General features: G+C 36.6%; 4 protein-coding genes and 1 long non-coding RNA gene across 5 annotated transcripts; 3 read left to right on the top strand and 2 right to left on the bottom strand.

Moving 5' to 3' along the window:
- Positions 1-227: 227 nt before the first annotated feature.
- Positions 228-1,094, top strand: LOC110751663 (uncharacterized). The gene has a single exon (XM_021952165.1). It carries the CDS (start codon positions 228-230, stop codon positions 1,092-1,094), a length of 867 nt encoding a protein of 288 aa, XP_021807857.1.
- A 1,722-nt stretch (positions 1,095-2,816) lies between these two features.
- Positions 2,817-4,349, top strand: LOC110751675 (endochitinase 2-like). The gene is made up of 3 exons (XM_021952175.2): positions 2,817-3,274; positions 3,466-3,616; positions 3,794-4,349. Exons 1-3 carry the CDS (start codon positions 2,863-2,865, stop codon positions 4,194-4,196), a joined length of 966 nt encoding a protein of 321 aa, XP_021807867.1. The 5' UTR covers positions 2,817-2,862; the 3' UTR covers positions 4,197-4,349.
- Positions 4,350-5,323: 974 nt separating this feature from the next.
- Positions 5,324-7,454, bottom strand: NAC036 (NAC domain containing protein 36). The gene is made up of 3 exons (XM_021952163.2): positions 7,113-7,454; positions 6,738-7,006; positions 5,324-6,096 (listed from the first exon to the last, which is right to left on the bottom strand). The coding sequence occupies exons 1-3, from the start codon at positions 7,297-7,299 to the stop codon at positions 5,677-5,679; spliced, it is 876 nt and encodes a 291-aa protein (XP_021807855.1). The 5' UTR covers positions 7,300-7,454; the 3' UTR covers positions 5,324-5,676.
- A 5,284-nt stretch (positions 7,455-12,738) lies between these two features.
- Positions 12,739-14,396, top strand: LOC110751673 (uncharacterized). The gene is made up of 3 exons (XR_002525893.2): positions 12,739-12,868; positions 13,690-13,858; positions 13,955-14,396. It is a non-coding gene; the product is annotated as an uncharacterized LOC110751673 (long non-coding RNA).
- A 1,288-nt stretch (positions 14,397-15,684) lies between these two features.
- On the bottom strand, positions 15,685-17,534 carry LOC110751672 (cytokinin riboside 5'-monophosphate phosphoribohydrolase LOG5-like). Its single transcript, XM_021952173.2, has 7 exons — positions 17,319-17,534; positions 17,124-17,221; positions 16,966-16,996; positions 16,703-16,802; positions 16,524-16,594; positions 16,280-16,423; positions 15,685-16,047 (listed from the first exon to the last, which is right to left on the bottom strand). Exons 1-7 carry the CDS (start codon positions 17,430-17,432, stop codon positions 15,922-15,924), a joined length of 684 nt encoding a protein of 227 aa, XP_021807865.1. The 5' UTR covers positions 17,433-17,534; the 3' UTR covers positions 15,685-15,921.
- Between the last annotated feature and the right edge of the window lie 1,940 nt (positions 17,535-19,474).

Below are 19,474 nucleotides of genomic sequence, written 5' to 3'. Positions count from 1 at the left end.
CAATTCATGAGTTGGAATGATGGGGTGGGAAGGGACACTGCATAAACATTGCCTAGGGAACATATAGATCCAAATCGAAATCATGTTACCTCTCACTGATGATTGAAGTGGATGAGATTCCATGTCCCCCTCTTCAATCAACACTATATATTAAGCACTCTGAATTGTACATCAATCAAAAGTTTCTAAGTCTTCTGTTCTATCTTCTCACAACACACAAAGAAGAAATGGCTTTCCACACTCGCTCTAACAGCTTCCCTTCAATGCCACACCCGATCGTTCAAGAAGTTGACGAACATTTGTGTAGACTGAGGTCTTCTGAGGCCGCCTCCACATCTTCATCATCAATATGCCACAAACTAAGTGACCTCCAAGACTTGCATGATTGTGTTGATGAGTTGCTTCAGTTGCCTCTCACACAACAAGCCTTGGCCAAAGAGCAGAATGAGAAATGGACTAATGAGCTATTAGATGGCTCTCTCAGGCTCTTGGATGTTTGCAGCAGCGCCAAGGATGCTATCTTGCAAACCAAGGAATGCGTACAGGATCTTCAATCTATCATACGAAGAACACGAGGAGGTGAATCTGGAGCACTCACCAGTGAGGTTAGGAAATACTTAACCTCCAGGCAGATGGTGAAAAAGACAATCCAAAAGGCTATGAAGAATCTCAAGGGAATCGAAAACAGATCCACCTTCTCTTCCCCAAACCAGGACAATGAGTCTATTGCCATTGTTAACAAGTTGAGAGAAGTTGAAGCAGTCACTCTTGCAGTGTTTGAGTCACTGCTGTCCTTCATCTCTGGACCAAAATCACAGCCAAGGAGCTGGTCATTGGTCTCCAAGATGATGCACTCCAAAAAAGTTGCTTGTGAGGAAGAAATAGAAGCCAATGAATTTGCACAAGTGGACGCTGCATTGAACTCACTCATTGGACACAAGACAAGCAAAACTCAAAACAAAAGTGTCGAAAATGCACAGAACCAGCTCGAGAAGCTGGAGTCATGCATTCAAGACCAAGAAGAAGGAGTTGAGTGCCTATTTAGGCAATTGATCAAAACAAGAGTCTCCCTCCTCAACATCCTTAACCACTAGAGAGATATTAGCTTTTTCGATTCTGTACATGAAAAACATACATGTGTATACTACAAATACATCCTTTGATATCAAATTGATACAATCTATTGAGTAAATTGATAAACTTATTCCACAACAATAATGAAAAAATTTCTCTGTTTTTCAAGATTGAATTCTTAAGTTTAAGTCACGTTCATCATAAAAGTAGTTAGAGAAATAAATATTAATTTAATAATCATCTAGATTTAATATCAGAGTTCAGAGCTGTCAAGATTCTTCTTGTGTCGAGAAAAATTATCACATTCACATTCACTCACCAAAGTTGAATGGCATTTACATTAAAATATGAACAGAGATTATATACGTGTTAAGCAATGGAAACAGTGCTGGCTAGTTTTCTGTTGCAGGGACAATAGAATCAATTACCAATCTCATGCTGTTCCTCCACATCATGGAAAACGCATACTAAACTCATCTTTGTTGTTTTTGTCTGCCTCTCACACAACAATCAACCTTAGGAGTTTGAAGATTTCAACAAGCAAACCATCTTCAAAAAAATATGGTGAACCTCCATGAAAAGGGCCAAACCAAGTTTCAAATGGGCTGAAACACTATTGTCTGTTCATCTTGATAAAGAAAGCCCAAATCCACTCAAAACCCAAGTGAGATTTTGTGATTTTGTTAGAGAATATAGGTATAATATGGAATGATTCCTAAGTATATGCCAAATCATATGCTTAACAAATGATGTCACTCATTATGATATTGGGGTGGGAGATGGGGCATTTCCAACCGAAAACTTATATGAAACGGATATAGCATTGTTTTGCTATCTCCGGCCAATCACGCTATGTCAAATGGATAAATTATTATGCGCGGCATAACCTGATTAGTCGAGTATAGCAAAACAATGATATCCCCATTGCACACTAGTGTTTCTTCATTTCCAACTTTGAAGCTTATTTTATACTTCTTTAATGTCATTGTTTGTCCTTAAAGGACTTGTACCTCAAGTGATTAAGAACAATTATTTTTGCATTCGAAGTTTTAAGTTTGAATCCCCTCTCTCAATTTATTGCTCGTATAAATAATCAAATGTTATTGTTTGCCCACTTTTGTATTTGCAAATTACACTCTGAATCAAAGACGTGGAAATTCAAAAGGAGCTATGCAAATATTGGGTTTGACCCGGATCCTAAGCCGGAAAGTGCAATTAATAAGATGGAAAAAGTAAAAAAGATGATTTGATTTCTGTCAGCCAAGACAAAATGAAATCATGTTCCTTAATTTTGCTTAATTAGAAACAAACATACAACTTATTTGCAAGCAGACAAGCACGAAGTCATTTTCATAGTCCTAAGTTGTGTCCAAGATAAGGATAATACTATAATCCACACGTTCGTTTTGGACATCAATTCATTATCATTAAAGTTCTCTCCAAACACACTTTTATTAAAATTTGTTTTGGTTTTTAGTTTGTAACACTAGGTAATTAAAGTTGTCCAAGTGCAAGGCATCGAAACCTAATTCTGAAATTCTTATACGATTCAATTCCTGAAATTCTGTGTACTTTATGTCTCTATTTACTAGATAAGATCAGAGAATCTGTTCTTCCCACCAATATTGACTAAATGCACGAAAAGAATTGGATAATTCATGAAACTACCCAAAAAGAAAAGAAAAAAAGCCTCTTAATTCCTCTGTTCCTCCACCCTATATATACACCCATGCATCCACTGATCCTTTTAAAAACTCAACCAAATATCACAAACAAATTGACACAACAATGTGGTGCTTTCTTTTGGCATTTGTTTCTCTTTTGCTGTTGTCCTCCATCCAAGGAGGCACAGCAGAGCAGTGTGGGAGGCAAGCAGGGGGTGCTCTGTGTCCAGGAGGGCAATGCTGCAGCAAGTATGGGTGGTGTGGCACGGCACCTGATTACTGCAGCACAGGTTGCCAAAGCCAATGTGGCGGCGGTGGTGGTGGCGGTGACATTGGTAGCCTTGTGTCACGTAACACCTTTAATCAGATGCTTATGCATAGGAATGATGGTGGTTGCCCAGCTAAGGGGTTTTATACCTATGATGCTTTCATTGCAGCTGCCAAGTCCTTCCCTAACTTTGCCAAAACTGGAGATGCTGCCACCCAAAAAAGGGAAATTGCTGCTTTCTTAGCTCAAACTTCACATGAAACTACAGGTCAGTAATTCAAATAGTATTATCAATTTACCATATCAGAAATATACACAAGGGATTGATTTTCATTTCATACAAACTATATGTAACACTGTAATTAACTACCCTTTATTTTTTTTGCAATCCGATTCATTTATTTTATTTGTCTCAACTAAATTACTTACTTTGCATGATGATTATATGTAAATGTCCAGGGGGTTGGGCAAGTGCACCTGATGGACCATACTCTTGGGGGTATTGCTATCTCAAGGAACAAAACCCTGGATCTTATTGTGCCTGGGATCCTAATTATCCATGTGCTGCTGGTAAGCAGTATTATGGCCGTGGTCCAATTCAACTGTCTTGGTAAGTACATCTAATTAAATTCTTTATCGTTTAAGTTATCAGGAAATTTTAAGTGTAATTGGTTGTATACAATTATGTGTCCGTTTATTACATGATTATATACAAACGGCGGTGATACGGAAATATATATTATCATGAATTATGTAGCTAGAATAATTATGTGTATTTGGACTATAGGAACTACAACTATGGACAGTGTGGAAAAGCAATAGGGGCGGACCTGTTGAACAACCCGGACCTAGTTGCTACAGACCCTGTTATTTCATTCAAGACAGCACTCTGGTTCTGGATGACCCCTCAGTCACCCAAGCCCTCATGCCATGATGTGATCACCGGGAGATGGAACCCGTCTGGAGCCGACAAGTCAGCCGGTCGGGTTCCCGGTTACGGGGTCACTACAAACATCATTAACGGTGGACTTGAATGTGGTAAAGGCTGGAACGCTAAGGTGGAGGATCGCATTGGGTTTTATAAGAGGTACTGTAACTTGCTTGGAGTTGGCTATGGCAACAACCTTGACTGCTACAACCAGAAACCTTTTGGGTCTGATCTCAATGTCATTCAATTGCCTGAAAATTAGTTGTAATTTGTACCCAATAATGTGTGGTATTTTTTTTTTGGGTGGGGGGGGTGGGGATTGGTGTAACTACTGTTGTGACACATTAATTCATGTGATGGCTAGTTATGAGAATAATTATAACTCTGAGAAATGAAATAATAATGAGCTTTTCATTTAACTTCATGTATGCCAAGAAGGTGTATTCCAATGAAAAAGAATTTTGCCTTGCATATTAGTGGTCTTATCCCCGAGACACTTTTTATTTTTGGTTGAAACCTCCATAGCACCGTGGAGTACTTCCACCCATTTGTCATGGCCAAAGACAAGGTCAAGTAAGGGTGGTTACTGTTCAAATGAATAGTATTTGCCCTAGCAAATTTTTTTTCACCCATTGCCATGGCAACCCAATGGCAATTACTATTCACATCGAATTAATTTTATTTATATGTATGAGATTAATAAATAAATAAAATTGCTAGGTATTTAGAAAAGAAAAAAAATTCCGAATTTTTTGGATTTTTTTCTTCATTGACATCATGCTGGCGTCAACGCCCTCAGGCTTCAACTTGGGCTGTTCTAGCCTTTCGGCCTGCCCAGTCTTGGTGGAGCCCACCATCTGTCTGGGCTCAATTTGATTGGTGGAGTGTGCTTTTGCAGCCCAGGTGGCCTTTTGCCCTGGCAATCCAAACCAGTGGAGCTGCTCTTAGTATTGCGTGTGTGAAAAATTCCCATTTTCCTTGAAGTTTAGATTATCATTGTATTCAAAAATCAAAAAACAAACTTCATGCACGTTATGGTAAATATTTTTTATTTGGAAAATTATAGAAACCGGCCAAATTGGATTGAATTAAATTAATCAATTTGGAGTGATTAGATTTTGAATGCTGACAAATATGGAAAATGTTATTTGGACACCCAGCTCAAAACTTCTTTTGTCAATAATTTCCAATTTTGTACCTATAATTAAGAGGCTAAAGTTGGAATTGGCTTGCAATTTTGGATCAAGGCAAAGCCCCACTTAAAATCTTAACTGTAATTTGAATTTTGATGATCTTTCTTTGTTGGGCCCAAAACGAATAGCAAAACTTGTTATAAGCAACCGGACTTTAAGCCCATATTCAAAGGATAAAAATCAGAGAAGCTCAAAGTGAAACAAAATAAACCTTCCATTACTAAATTTTCAGACCCATTTGTCCATGGCACCTCTCCTCCTACCTACCCACTAGGTCCATTACAGAAAATGTATATCTATGTATACGGATAAGATACTCATTGCTCTCTCTCTGGAGAGGGGGAAAAAAAAACCCAAGAATGAAAGAAAAAAAACAAAAACAAAAAGGCTAAAAGCCGTTCCTTAACGAGAACGTCAAACACTTGGAACATTGACAGTAGTTATAAGCATCTCTGAGTGAGGGATGAGATAACGCCTAAGCTGTAAGCCAAATTTATCTACAGGACCAAACTTTATTTGACCCTACACATCAAACTAATTCATTAGAATTTAGAAGTTGAGAAGGTTGGGCAAAGGGGTCAGGCTTTGAAGCCAAGGGCTATTCATTTGGGTCCAAAATGTGTCCTGGGTCCAGTCCATGCTCAATCTTGGCACTTGGAGCTCTGGCAATATGTATGTAGGAGGAGGAGGAGACCCTTTGATCTCCATTGCCTTCTCTTCCTTTGGCTCTTTTGCTTCTGTTAGTGATGCATCTTCCATTTCTTGCTTCAATACCACATAGTTTTTGGGCATTTGTAGAGTCAGATCTTCCTGTGGTTGGCTGCAAAATGAGATGGTCTCCATTGATGTTGGAGGAGATGATGTGTTTGGAGAAGCATGAATGTTCTTTATCTCTTCCTCCATTGCTGCCCTTTGCTCTAGGACTTTCAAGGAAGTTGCCTTCCTATATATCTTGCATAGCACTATGTCCTGCATTTACAAATTCAAGAAAAATGCCATTAGATCACTATCCAATTAAATGCGAACTGACCTATATATCAAACTACCTAATCAAAGATTAGTCATCAAATTTCAGGTGACACCCATCTATTAAGTTATGTCATTTTAGTAGTGTAATTAACAACTGAGACCCGAATTAGATGTGAAAATAAATAAGATCAAACTAATTGCACCAAAATTAATCGAGGGTAATTGTTGTTTATATCGGCCGATAGTGTCAAAATTTATTGTGTGCGCCGACTCTCACACATAATATATGATACTTATCATAAAATAATGAGGTGTCACCCGCCAATTATTCACCAAGCAAATACAAACACTGTGTGCACTCAATGACAAGGAAAATAAACCCATAGGACCAAATTTAAGAATTTTCATGGAAACTTCCCAAGATATATTTAAGCGTATGGAGATAGATGCTTAAGACTCGTTTTTCTTGGAGACTCCTTGATAATGCTTAGACTTAATTACAAACTTTGCTTCTTCCCCTATAGTTTTTGAAACTTTGCAAAAGAGAATTAACTTTTTGTTAAGACTTTGTGATATAATTAAAAGTCAGCATGTATTAGATTCGAAACATTACCAGAAAAAATAAAATTGCCAACCATTACCTTGAGATAGTGGCAGTTATCAGGCAAACGATACTCGTTCATGACCCAATCAGTCTTGGTTCCTCTTGGGGCTCTGCCTTTGTAAAAAACAAGAGTCTTTCTGAGCCCAATGATCCTCTTTGGATCTGAGAGGCTCACAATTTTGCGGTCAGAGCCAGTGGCTTTCCAGAACCCAGTTTCAGTGGTTCTGTTAGGTCTTCCTCCACTGCCATGCTTCCTGTCCCTTGGCACAAAAAAATACCACTCTCTTTCTCCAATCTTCGACAACCCTACAAGTAATTAATCAAACAACCATTAATTAACAACACCATTACAATTAATTAAGCAAATAAAACCATGCATATAACTTAACTAAACCAAGTAATGAAAGTTTACCAGGCAAGTCCCAAGGGTCATGGTGGTAGATATTGAGAAAACCAATTATGTCAAAACGCTGTCTCTTTCCAAGAACCACGCTCTTGAGGTAGAACTCAAGAAGTTCTTCTTCTGTCGGGTGGAATCTAAATCCTGGAAGTTCAAATTCTGGGGTCATTTGTTCTTGATCCTTAGTGTTGGCTGCCATTGAAAATGTTGGTGACTATAAATAGTGTAGCTTCTGCTTCTGCTTTCTGCTTTCTGCCTTCTGCTTCTGCTTTCTACTTAGCTCTCTATTAATGTTGGTTGGTTGCACTTGAGACGTATACACTCTCCACAGATTGTATTTATAAGGGGCGGGATTGGAGTGCATAGCCATATGGACTCTTCATGATTTTATATGTTGGTCTGATGGAGAAGCTGTGGGACCCATTGGACTGAGTCTGCAATCACCAGTCTTTAGAAAATTGGAGTTATATGGGACTTGGGGCCCCCACAAACATGGTGGAACCCACGCGGTTTTGTAAAGTCATCAGAAATGGTGACAACGATTCTTTTAAGTCTTTGCCATTTTTTTGCTTGACTTCCATTTTCTTGCGATTTTGGACTTTTACTTGGAAATTCCGGGCAGAATGGAGCAATTTTCCAAGCAAATTTTCTACCACAAAATATTGATTTTTTTTGCAAGCAAATTATGAATGACGAAAAATACAGAGCTTCAATGTTCAAAGAGGGGTCAGCAAGTCCATGGTCCATTCAATCTTTTTAGTATCAGTTTGAGCAAGTCCAATTTTTGCTTGAGTCTCCTCTTGATGCTTAGAATCAAATACAAAATGTCACCAACACCATAACCTTCTAGTTAATTTGGATATCCCGACGCTTGTTGAGTTTCCTCCTCCTTTCCTTTCACATGGACTGAGAAAAATGAGGTGCTTTGCATGCAGCATTTGGAACAGAGAGAACTTTGGACGCAAAGTTTATAAATAGTATATGCCATAATTTCATATCATAGAAATAAAAAATCTTACAATATTGAAACCACTTTTACATCAATAACTTATTAACAACATATCAAAAAATATGTATACAGATGACAAAAATCAGAGAAGTACCTCAATCATCATTAGACAACCGCTAATTTCAAAAGCTTATCTGTTAGAAAATGGACTAACAATATATATCAAGCTTACACCCTCTTACACGGAGAGACATATCAATCGAAAAAAAGAGACAAACATATAAGTTTCACATCCAACCATAACAAAAACTTAAGACATGGGCTAGAACTTTAGTTGTTAGAGAGGGTAGAACCACTTCCAACCATAACAAAAACATCTAAGTTCTAACACAAAACATAAGATCAAAATGAGAAAGCAACTTATGATCCAACCAGAACAGTTGTAAATCCTTCATGCAAGTTGTATTAGACATGTTACAATATAATTGACCGGAAAAGATAAAAAAAAGACATTTTAACACTTGTCGAATTTCTTTTCTTTTTTTTTCTTCTTTTTTTTAATACTTTGTCAATTTTGCTTGAATTTGACAATTGTCAAAATCCCATTGGTTTTAAACTTTTAAGGAGGTGCTCCTCCTCGATTTTAAAGAGTCAAGCCATGCTAATAAAATTGTTGCAAGAATATTAATAGTTTTTTATTTTTGATCGACAAGAATATTCAATTCTTCCAACTCTCTAAGTTAATTTATAACAGAAAAATCTAGAATCTATTCCTAACTTAAATCATATTAAAATAAAAAAGTATATTTCGAGGGAGTGCAAGCAAATGGAATTTTTTCGATTTAGCTAGATTAAAAATGGAACAAAATTGGCTCCTTAAAATTGAGGAGTAGCTCATCCTTCAAACAAATGGAATTTTGACACTTCTGAAATTCCTTTAACTTCTTTTCTTTTGAATTCCTTAAGTCAAAAGTCCATTTGTTTTGAGGAGGAGCTTCTTCATAGTTTGAAGGAGCCAAACCATGCTCAAATTTTAAAGAAAAATACTTACCTCCTTTCTTGGAAGTAGGAGCTCCTACGTTCTTGCCAATCACAGTTTGACATGTGTGTAGAGATTTTTCTTTTTATGTTTTTGAAACATTGTTTTTGCATATGTGTCAAACTATGATTTTAAATTGTTTTTGCAAGTTGTAGGAATGTCTCCTTACATGAAATGAGGGAAGCAGTGTCCAACTTTAAATTGTTTGAGAAGGGAGCTACCTGAGGTGGGTTGACTTGACATGACAGGGCCTTAGATGTTAATCATTAAAAACAAGTTTTTTTTCTTTGTTGTGGCCAAATCAAGTGCTAATTAATTAACAAAATATTGAATTATTTAGGCAAATTGCACCTAATTGATCAATTATAATTGGTGACCTTCAATCTTCATACCAAAAAGTCTAAGATGACTATGTGGCCATTGACAGAGACTTGACCACAAACAAAAAGCAAACAAGTATGAGTTTCCAAAGTGTGTTAATTCAAAGCAACTCCGCGTTGTTTACAGCCTTCTTTTCCATACCAAATTATTAACTCATAATTAAACAAAGCTTTCTTTTAGAATAAAACTTGTATTTTCATTCTTCTTTTCTTTGGTGGCTTCGTTTTTATGGGAATTTGACTTGGAAGTCTTCTCTAAAGACTTCAAGTCTTCTCGTTTTATAAGTAAACGATAAGCCTCACCAACATCCATGTCCTTCCTAAGGTCTCTTAACTTCTTGTAGTGCCCCTACCCTATGCTTTGAGACCTTTTTTTTTACTTTTAGCTTTAAGCAGAAAAAAAAAATTAAATAAATAAAGTTACAAATTTAATTACCATTTATGTGCCCGTAGCTTTCTCTGTTATTTCCTGGAAACTTTCTGAGTCTTTGGAGCAGTACTTTAAGCTTTCCTAATGTATTTGAAATTCAATCCAATCATGTTTCACATCAAATAATAGAACCAAAATTTCCTAATGTATTCTTTCTCGCATGATGATCGGGGATCGCGTGTATATTCATGATGCGGATGCATTGGCTTCTTCATTCATGGAACTTTGGGATAAGAAACCCTTGTTTTTTTCTTTAAACACGATGTATTGGGATTTATTTTTGGGGGAGTTGCAAATCAGATTGTGAGTTTGATTTGAGTATTCAAATGAAGTGAGCGTCGAACTCTCTTTTTTTTACTTCTTTCTCTTCATCAAGAGTTATTTGGTTGTTTTGTTCTTCTAGTTCTCTACTTGTTAGGGCGGCACTAGAAATAAAGCTTCAGAGTTTCAGGTCTCTCCTAGCACTTAGAGGTAACCCTATTCATGCCAGCTACAAAAAGACTGCAAAAAAGTTGCAGCCCCGCAGAGAAGTCAGTCGTGTGTGTGGAATTATTAAGTCAAGCTTTAAAATGGGAGGTTGATTGGCATCAAAATCTAGACACTAGTGAAGCTATTGTTCCGGCGCAATTGGGGTTTGGGAATAATTTTGGACCATCATTACAATCCCTTAAATTTTCTTGTTTTCAGAATGGGAACCAAATGTTCTTTTCTTACTCGTTTTTGTTCCGTATGGTCGTAACATGTTGTATTCTTTTCCAAGGTTTCATAATGAAAACCCGACTACTAATTGGATGCAAAGCTCTAGAAAGTTGTCATCCATATATGAAGTCAAGTCCCATGCCATTAGAACCAGAGCACTAAGGCTTGATCAAAGATTGATGTTTTTATTCTAGCAAGTGCTATGTATTTGGCACCGAGATCCTTAGACTATTAGACTATTCATGAATCATGATTATAGAGAGAAGAGCATCATTTGGGTTTTGAGATAGCAACTTATTAAATTAATTTTTGTACACTAAATTAATGCGACAGTGATTCATTTGTTTTTATTTTGAGTTAACTCTGAATTTTATTTGTTCGCACACATAAGAAATTGTCTTATTCTATTTATTTTTTGTAAAAGGGAATAATTGAAAGCATGGGACTATTGCATGTGGCCTATCAAAATTGAACAAACAAAGAGATAGAACGAAGGCCAATTGCATTCACAAATTGTAATTATCCCCCAGCGATTTGTGGAAATAATGTCACATTTATCAAAGATATCTTCATCAATCTTGATTAACACGTAAACCTTTCGATATCTGAAAGCTGGTGTAGGTTTGTGTCTCTAGTATAATTGACCAGTTCTATTTATCACTAAGAGCATTTCACTCCCTTTCCATGACAAGGGGCAAAAGCAAATAAGGACAGTTATTGTTCACATGAATAGTATATGCCTTAGCAATTTTCTTTTGTTTTTTCACCCATTGCCATGGCAACCCCAAAGGCAATTACTATTCACATGGGATTAATTTTATTTATACGTAAGATTAATAAATAAATAAATTTCTAGGTATTTATAAATAAAAAATTCTGAATTTTTTGATATTTCTTTTCATTTTTTTTCTTCGTTGACACCAAGCTGGCATTAGAGCTAATGTGATCGCCCTCGGGGGGCCTTTTTCCCTGACAATCCAAACCGGTGGAACTACTCGAATGAAAGGGAATAATGGAAAGCAGATGACTATTTTCCAATCACATGGAATAATGGAAAGCAGATGACTATTTTCCAATCGCATGTGATGTATCAAAATTGAACCCCAAAAAAATGAGAGAACAAAGGCCAATTGCATTCTCAAATCGTAACTAGCTGCCAACAATTTGTGGAAATAATGCCATATTTATTAGAGATGTCTTCATCAATCTCGATCAATATGTAAATGTGGTGCAAATAGTTTTGTCGTTGGTCTTGCTTCAAACAATTTTGCTTAATCAGAAAATAAAAGTTCATGAATGTTGGTTGCATTCATTTTTACAATATCTAAGAGTACCACTATTCAGATTTCACAATTGTTGATAAATGGTGTAGTGAGTAGTTATATAATGGTCCCCTCACTTTCTGCTAGAGCCACCATGCACCCTGCTCTTGCGGGTTGATGATCAATACTCTCTCTCTCTCCTCCAGACTGCCTTGAGCTGAGACAAAGCTTTTGCAAGAGCATCACTCTATTCTGTTCTGTGCATCATCATTTGCCTTTGGCAAGGGACATCAGGAGGAGGACCAAACTGTGAGAGCAGAGCAGCTGCACACAACATATGGCAAAGGAAAGGACAGCCACTTACTAACTAAACCCATCATCCCCCAAGCATCAACCTTTTAGCATACTCGTTTTGGTAAACCGTGCTCAAGCTTTATATATGCATTTGAACAATCACAAAAAGTGAAGTTTCCGGCGAAGAATCACAAGGAGAATTAAATAAATAAGTGAAGATTCGTTTGAGCAATTCTATTAACACTCACTAAAACAAGAAAGACTTTTATGAAACGGGAATAGCGGTCAATAACATTATGACAAGCATGATAACACTTCCACATAACATAACATTATATTTACCAAGGATAGCACACTCAATTTTACTAAAATGTAAATAATCCAAAATTTACTATATTTTTGTTTACTCAAAACATTCTTTGTACTTGTTTTTTTGGGGGTAAGAAAACATTCTTGATAATTTCAAAAAATATCCTTTCATGTGATTTTCTCACTCAGGAATACCGCCATGCCGTTGATATTGACACAGGCCTTTTTGGTAATTTAGCCCCTATGTTTTTTCCGAGGGCAGTATCGTAATTTAAATAAACCCGCGTTCGAGTCTCCCACCTTCAACATTCTCAAGTCAATAGTCCCAACGTCTCCTGCCGTCACCCAGTCTTCGGCTCTCAACTCGACACCATTGGCGGCGAAGGAAAATTGGTTATCGCCGCCGGTAAGTCATGCCGTTTCTTCTCCAATTTTTCATGAATTTTCTTGTTTGTTTTTTGAGACAAATTTGGGAAAGAAGAGACAACAAAATGTTGGCCTCTGCATTAGCACAAAATTTGAGTCTGATATTAATTTCTGTCATCAGGAGAGCAAAAAGATAAAAACTTTCATCTGGGTACAAGTCATATTAGGGATTTTTGACGTTAATTGGTTCCAAGTTGAGTTTTTGAGGCTTGATCTTGCCGTTGTTGGAACTTTCTGAGAATGGTTCATATTTGGATAGTAGTGCTGTTAATAAAGTTGTCTTCTTTGTCTCCGAATTCTCATTTCTATAGTGGTCGTGTTGTTCATCTCATCCATTCTGTTGATGTTGTTGATAATGATTGTTTAAACTCAGAAATGATTCTACAAATTACTATATACAGATAAGATTGTTAGTTGGGTTTTAACACGTGAGCCATCAATATAAGTAGACTTTGAGGACCTGAAAAAATTCTAACCCAAAGCTATAAGTTTTTGAAAACTGTTGTAGATTCACTCAATCAACAGCCAAATAGCTATAATTTTTCATTTTTCATTACTGTGCATTTCTTAGATTCTTTCTAATCATTGTTTTTTTTCCATATGGTATGTTCTTATTGAGCTATTTTGTGATAGTAGCTGTTTGCTAGTTACGGGGTTTTTTCTGTTGTTGATCTGGATCTTGATTTGGTAGTTTTTTGTTGGAATCATGGCTGTAATTAAGGATGATTGTGTGTTTAAATTGTGAAATTTTAGTTTGGATGAAAGCCTTATGTGTTTTCTTCGAATTGGACTTGGAAACAGGAACTTAGTTTACAGATACCATGGTTGAGCAAGTTAAGAAAGGAAATACGAACAACATAACTTTTAAAGGGCATGCTACTTTCACTAATGTAAAGAACATGCCGATTAACGATCAGATCCAGTTTGAAGTACTGCAATAGCATCACCTGATGTTTGAGACGATATGAGGGTAAGTTCATAATGGTTTTACATATATTTTTTCTCTCTTTTCCTAGCATAAAGGTGCAAAACATGTTCTGTTGTATTATTGCATATTTATGCGCAGATAGGTTCATCCGCAAGCTGAAAGATTTCGTGTTGATGAATTGGTGATTGGATTGCCTTAACTATGTGAAGGGACACAACTGCTATACACAAAGGTATTTGCGAGGACTTGAGATTATCCCGGACTCGAGCTTCCTCCCTTGATGATGGCATTCATAAATTGAAGGAAGAATGAGGAGGTCAAGGTGATCATAGATGCCAAAGATATCATTCTCCCAGTAAAAGTGCCGGACGTTTGTGACATCAATCAAGGGCATCAATGGATTGGACTTGCCTACCGTATTTGAAGGCATTTAAAAATTTTGCAGAAAGCAAATGGTTGGATAGTGTAGTAGTTTATCTTCCTATTTAGATGTGTGACCATTTTCATCTATGTTTTGTAGGTGAGTGTTTTATATGACATGATCGCATAGTGCATAATTATAATATGAAGCTTTTCTTGACATACATGAAACTAGATTTTGCTAATAAAGAATCTGAAGAACAAAGAACTTCCGGCTTCAGAATTATATATATTGCAGCTGCTTCTATATAGAAATGAGAACCAAATTAAGAGGAGCTGAATATATGTGTTGATGGTGATTGCTTTGCTGGGATTTTTTCTCTGAATTCGCAACTTTTCTGAAATTAAAAAAATGCAGTTGATAATTGAAAACGAGGCTTCACTTATTGATGAGTGAGAAGTGATTACGACAAATGTATAAGGTTTTGTTTTTTTATTGTATGATATTTTATTGAATCAAATTGATAAGAGACATGTGAGATAGAATGAAAAATGTTTAATAATAATAAAGCTCTTGTGAGATTTGCTGATCGCATCAGGCAGTCAACAAATCTAAAAGGTATCACACACATCGCGTATATAGGACGTCACAAAATATCCTTTATGCTCCAAAGTTGATTTTAAAGATACTTATGATTTGGGTAAAGAAGATTAATTAATAAATAAACAAAAATATCTTATTAACCCCTTTTTTTTTTTTTTAATGAAGAAAAGTTGGGGGAAGGGAGACCACCCAATCTCAAGACCCGAATATATATCAAGGCCTATTTTAGTCTTTTTCTATTTTTACAGATTATTCTCACAAAGAGGGATTATCGATAGTAAAACTTAAACTCATACCTGGATAACGAAGAAAACAATTCTTACCAACTCAAACAACTCTCATTGTCACCCAATTTTCATTTTGATTACAATGTTACTAGCTTTTGTTTTATACCAATAACAAAGGGAAAGATTTTCTAAACAAATTGTTTTTTTTCCCAAACGATGACTCTAAAAGGTAACATCTGAAAAAGTATAACATAGAACGACCAAAAGATTGAAAAAGTTAAAAACAACAAATAAAAAAGCTGTAGGGTAGTACAGTCTGGTCACTAATCAAAAACCCAACCCAAACCAAACACAAGGTTGGCAAAAAGGGACCCACACCTCCTCTCTAAACCCATGTGGGCCCCATCTAACTCAAGGTCCCCAAATGAAGCAAAATGTTTAAATCATCTTCGCAGCCTCACCACTACCACAGTACCTTAAAACTTGCAGAGAAAAAAGAAGGAAATTATAACACCACCAGTAATGGCATGCATGCCCAAGAGAGCAATGAAAATAGAGAGAATAAAGCTGCTCCTGGTGCTGCTATTTTGGACCTTGCTTCTTGTTCTTTCTTTCTATGTAATCTTTGTGCATAAAATCCAGAGATCACAAAATACAAGCTTAATGATAATGCAGACTTGAAGATAAAGATAGGCCCTTTCTTTTTGATAAACTAATTTAAAACATACAAAAGAAAAGATTTTGGACCAGTCAGTGTTTGTTTTTCCTTTTTATCTCCTTGTCAATCAAACCTTGTCATACCATTATGGTATGGCTGGTCTTGTTATGACCAAAATCAGACAGCAAAAGCAAAGCAAAGAGCCTAAACCACCTTTTTTCCCTAACTTTCATCCTTTTTTTCATTTGTCTACTCTTTACAAAGCTATCTCAGTCTGCAAAGTAGCTGCTCCATTGAACCCCACCTGTTGCTGCTGCTGCTGTTGTTGCTCAACCTCCCATCTTGCTTTGGCTATGGCTCCATCATGCACAGGCACGTACTCCTAAAACCCCAAAAAACCAAAAATACAAAAGAGCCATCATTTACAACCCAACAAATCCAAAAGGAAATGAAGCACCAAAATGGTAATTTGATCAAGATTCTCTTCCTAATCACTCGACAGTCTATTTTTCCATTTTTGAGCTTCAAAATCATGGAAATCTGCACAGAGTGTTTGACAGAAATGAAAATAATTTGAAGTCACGCTCATACAAGTCACAAACAAACACACAAACCTCAAGTTTTTGAACAAGCTCTTTGGCATTGGGGGCAGAGACTATGATGTGGCGCTGAGAAGGCTTGATAAAGCCATCATCCACGGCTTTGTCAATAAAAGTGAGAAGGTAGTTGTAGTAGCCATCAACATTGAGCAAACCCACCTGCAAAAATTGTTGGCATGGAATAAAGTTTCAAACTTCAAGGACAAGACTTTGATTGCTCATCACTGTTTTGCTGGTGGGTTTTTTCATATGGTCTTACAGGTTTGTCATGGATACCAAGCTGTGCCCAAGTGATCACTTCTAGCAACTCCTCCAAAGTTCCATATCCACCTGATGAAACCAAAGCAAGAGATTTTATAATAAAAAAAACCGAATTGATTAACTTAATTAAATAAAAGAGTAAAAGACTACAACTTTATCGGTAGAGAGAGGGGGGACCTGGTAGGGCTATGAAACAATCAGAATGGCGGGCCATTTCTGCCTTCCTTTGGTGCATGTCGGCTACTGGCCTTACCTCTCCAACTGTTTCACCTGTTATCTGTGAGGCTCAATACCACACATGCATACATTTTGAGAGGCACCATACATACTTGAAGGCAAAAAGGACTTAACTTTGAACCAATACTACAAAAAAGAAAAGAGATTTCCACAAACGAAAAAGGAAGGAGAAAACCCATTTGAAAGATTGACAGATTATGTACCTCTTTGCCCATTAGCGTCCTTGGTATGATCCTGTCCAATGTGAACCAAACATAAAGAAGAAACAAAAAAATATTGGTCATGTGTATATGAAAAAAGAAATTAAGAACAAAAAACATATGACAAAACCCAAGAAAAAGTGAAAGACGGCTGATTGTACCCAAGAACATTCCCTCCACCACGATGAACAGCCTGAGAAACCAGACCCATGAGCCCAATGCTACCACCTCCATAGACAAGGTCCAGCCTTCTTGACACCTTGACATAACCCAAAAGTTCAGAACACAAAATAATAACAGACCAATAAATGAAAAGTTGAAAATTTTGGACTTTTGGAGGGCCAATGAAGAAGTACCAGCTCTTGGGCTAATTCAATGGCAGCATCTTTGTAGCAGTTCCTCTTTCCAGTACTGCTGCCACAAAACACACAAACCCTCTTGAATCTTGATCTCCCAACTTTCTCTTCCATGTCCCAAGCTTTTGAAATTTTCAATTTTGTTGGGTTTTTTTGCCTTAGACTTTGGCCAAAGTGACACACAAATATGGAGGAAGCAGAGTACCAAGTAAGAAGAACCAACCACTATATATAGAGCTATAGACTCCACACAAATATGACTACATGACTAAACGGGTAGGACCCCCAAAAGCATAATTGCATTTTTAAAATTGTAAAATAAATAAATTAAAATTTTGAAAAATGAAAAAAGAGAGAAGGAAGGAAAGGAATACTGTGGTTCTGTTCTGTCGAACGGATAGAGACGAAGTAAGACAAAAGGGCAAAGCAAAAAGACACGGTGGGAAGTCTGTGCGCCATTCAGAGACCGTTCCTCACCGATGTTGACACGTGTCTTACAGTCATGGGATAGGCTTGCTGGTTTCGTGCCTTAGCTGGTAACTTAAGCACCCATTTACGAAGAAAAAAGAAGAAAAATCTCATTTTTGCACACTACCTTGTGTGGTGGCGTAGCCCGTCTCTCTTTCTCTCTTTCTCTCTTTCTCTCTTTCTCTCTTTCTGTCTGCGTCGTTTTTAATGCACGCAATCATAACTGGGTGCGTATTTACACGTGCAGAGCCCTCTCATCAAATCAAAGATCAACAACACTAAAATATTGGTTTTTTGGTTTCTTCGCTTTTTGGCTTCTTGGCATGGCTCAACTTGAGTTTTATAGGAGTTAGGCCAGTTAAGTAAAAAAATCATAGCTAATTAACAAATTTAGGATGTATTTAGTGAAGGAGCTTGTTTTACTAATCTAACTTTTTAAGCATAAGTGGGATTCATAGTGGGAAACACTGAGAATGAAGATATTGTTACAAAGATATTATTCACTTTTACAAGTTGTTTTAGGGGTGGTGCTAGAGGCACCAACTTTGGGCACCACCTTGGGCACTAATTCTCTAATAGACGTGGAGTCCGCCAATACAACTGGTCCCGCGCTCTATTAGAGAGTTGGTGCCTCTAGCATTTTCCTTGTTTTAGACAGACGTGGACGTACCAAGTTCGAATACTCTTTCTGTAATTTGGATTATATTAAAGTATAATATTTGTTGTATTAAAAAAAAGTAAATTTAGTTATGATTTATCAAGATCAAAACCAAATATTGGATTTTTTTGGTTTGCAAATCTTCATTTCATGGGTTTTTTAGGTTAAACTAACAATGGAAATCCCAACTTATATTACATTTGTACTCATCAAACATGAGAATGCGTTCTTATATAACATTAATTCATTCTTCATGATTTGCACCGACTACAAATTATGTGCGATGGGATGAGAAATTGACAATCCAATTTATTTGGATTGAGATTAGGTTGGGTGCACATTTCATTGATATCAAATATCAACATCTTGCAATTTATTTTGTACTTTTCTTTTTTTCCCAATTCCTCTTCTTTATCTTAATTCTGCCTTTCGTCTCTCCTCTATAAACAAAACAAAAGAATGAATGAATAGGGTTACATTACATGTGTGGGCTCCAACCTTAACTGTAAAGAAAATGTACAGTTATTCTCTTCATCAATCATTCATTGCATATTTTAATCCTTTCTGTAACTTTTTTAATTTTGCTCAAAGTACTTCGAAAATACTAGATTACAGCAACATTCAATTAATGTGGCATTGTCGATCAACGATTTAAACATGGTTTTAGAATCGTGCTCTAAAAAATCAATTTTTACCAACCAGCTTTGCTTGAAAGGAGAAAAGCTCCAACTCCATATGAGGTTAACTCAAAAAAGTTCTTACATGATTATAAAGTTCGACTGCTCTACGCAACCACCTTTCTTGCATGAAACAAATAGTTATCTGCCACACAATAAAATAAGACTTGATGGCAGGCATTAACATCATTATTGCATGCATTATGCATAAGATAATGGTTGGTTACTAGGAAATAGCATGCATGCTCCGCATTTTGTTACATCATATTCCACTTCCCATGCTAAACCTAGAGATCCCTTTATGATTATGAGGTAACTTTCTGATGATAATCATCATAAGGGATCAATGGTTT

Source organism: Prunus avium, chromosome 8, assembly GCF_965620075.1.
Source record: "Prunus avium chromosome 8, drPruAviu1.hap1.1, whole genome shotgun sequence".
Classification (NCBI taxonomy): Eukaryota; Viridiplantae; Streptophyta; class Magnoliopsida; order Rosales; family Rosaceae; genus Prunus; species Prunus avium.
Note: the sequence above shows the minus strand (reverse complement) of the source record. Positions and strands in the feature narration are given on the sequence as shown.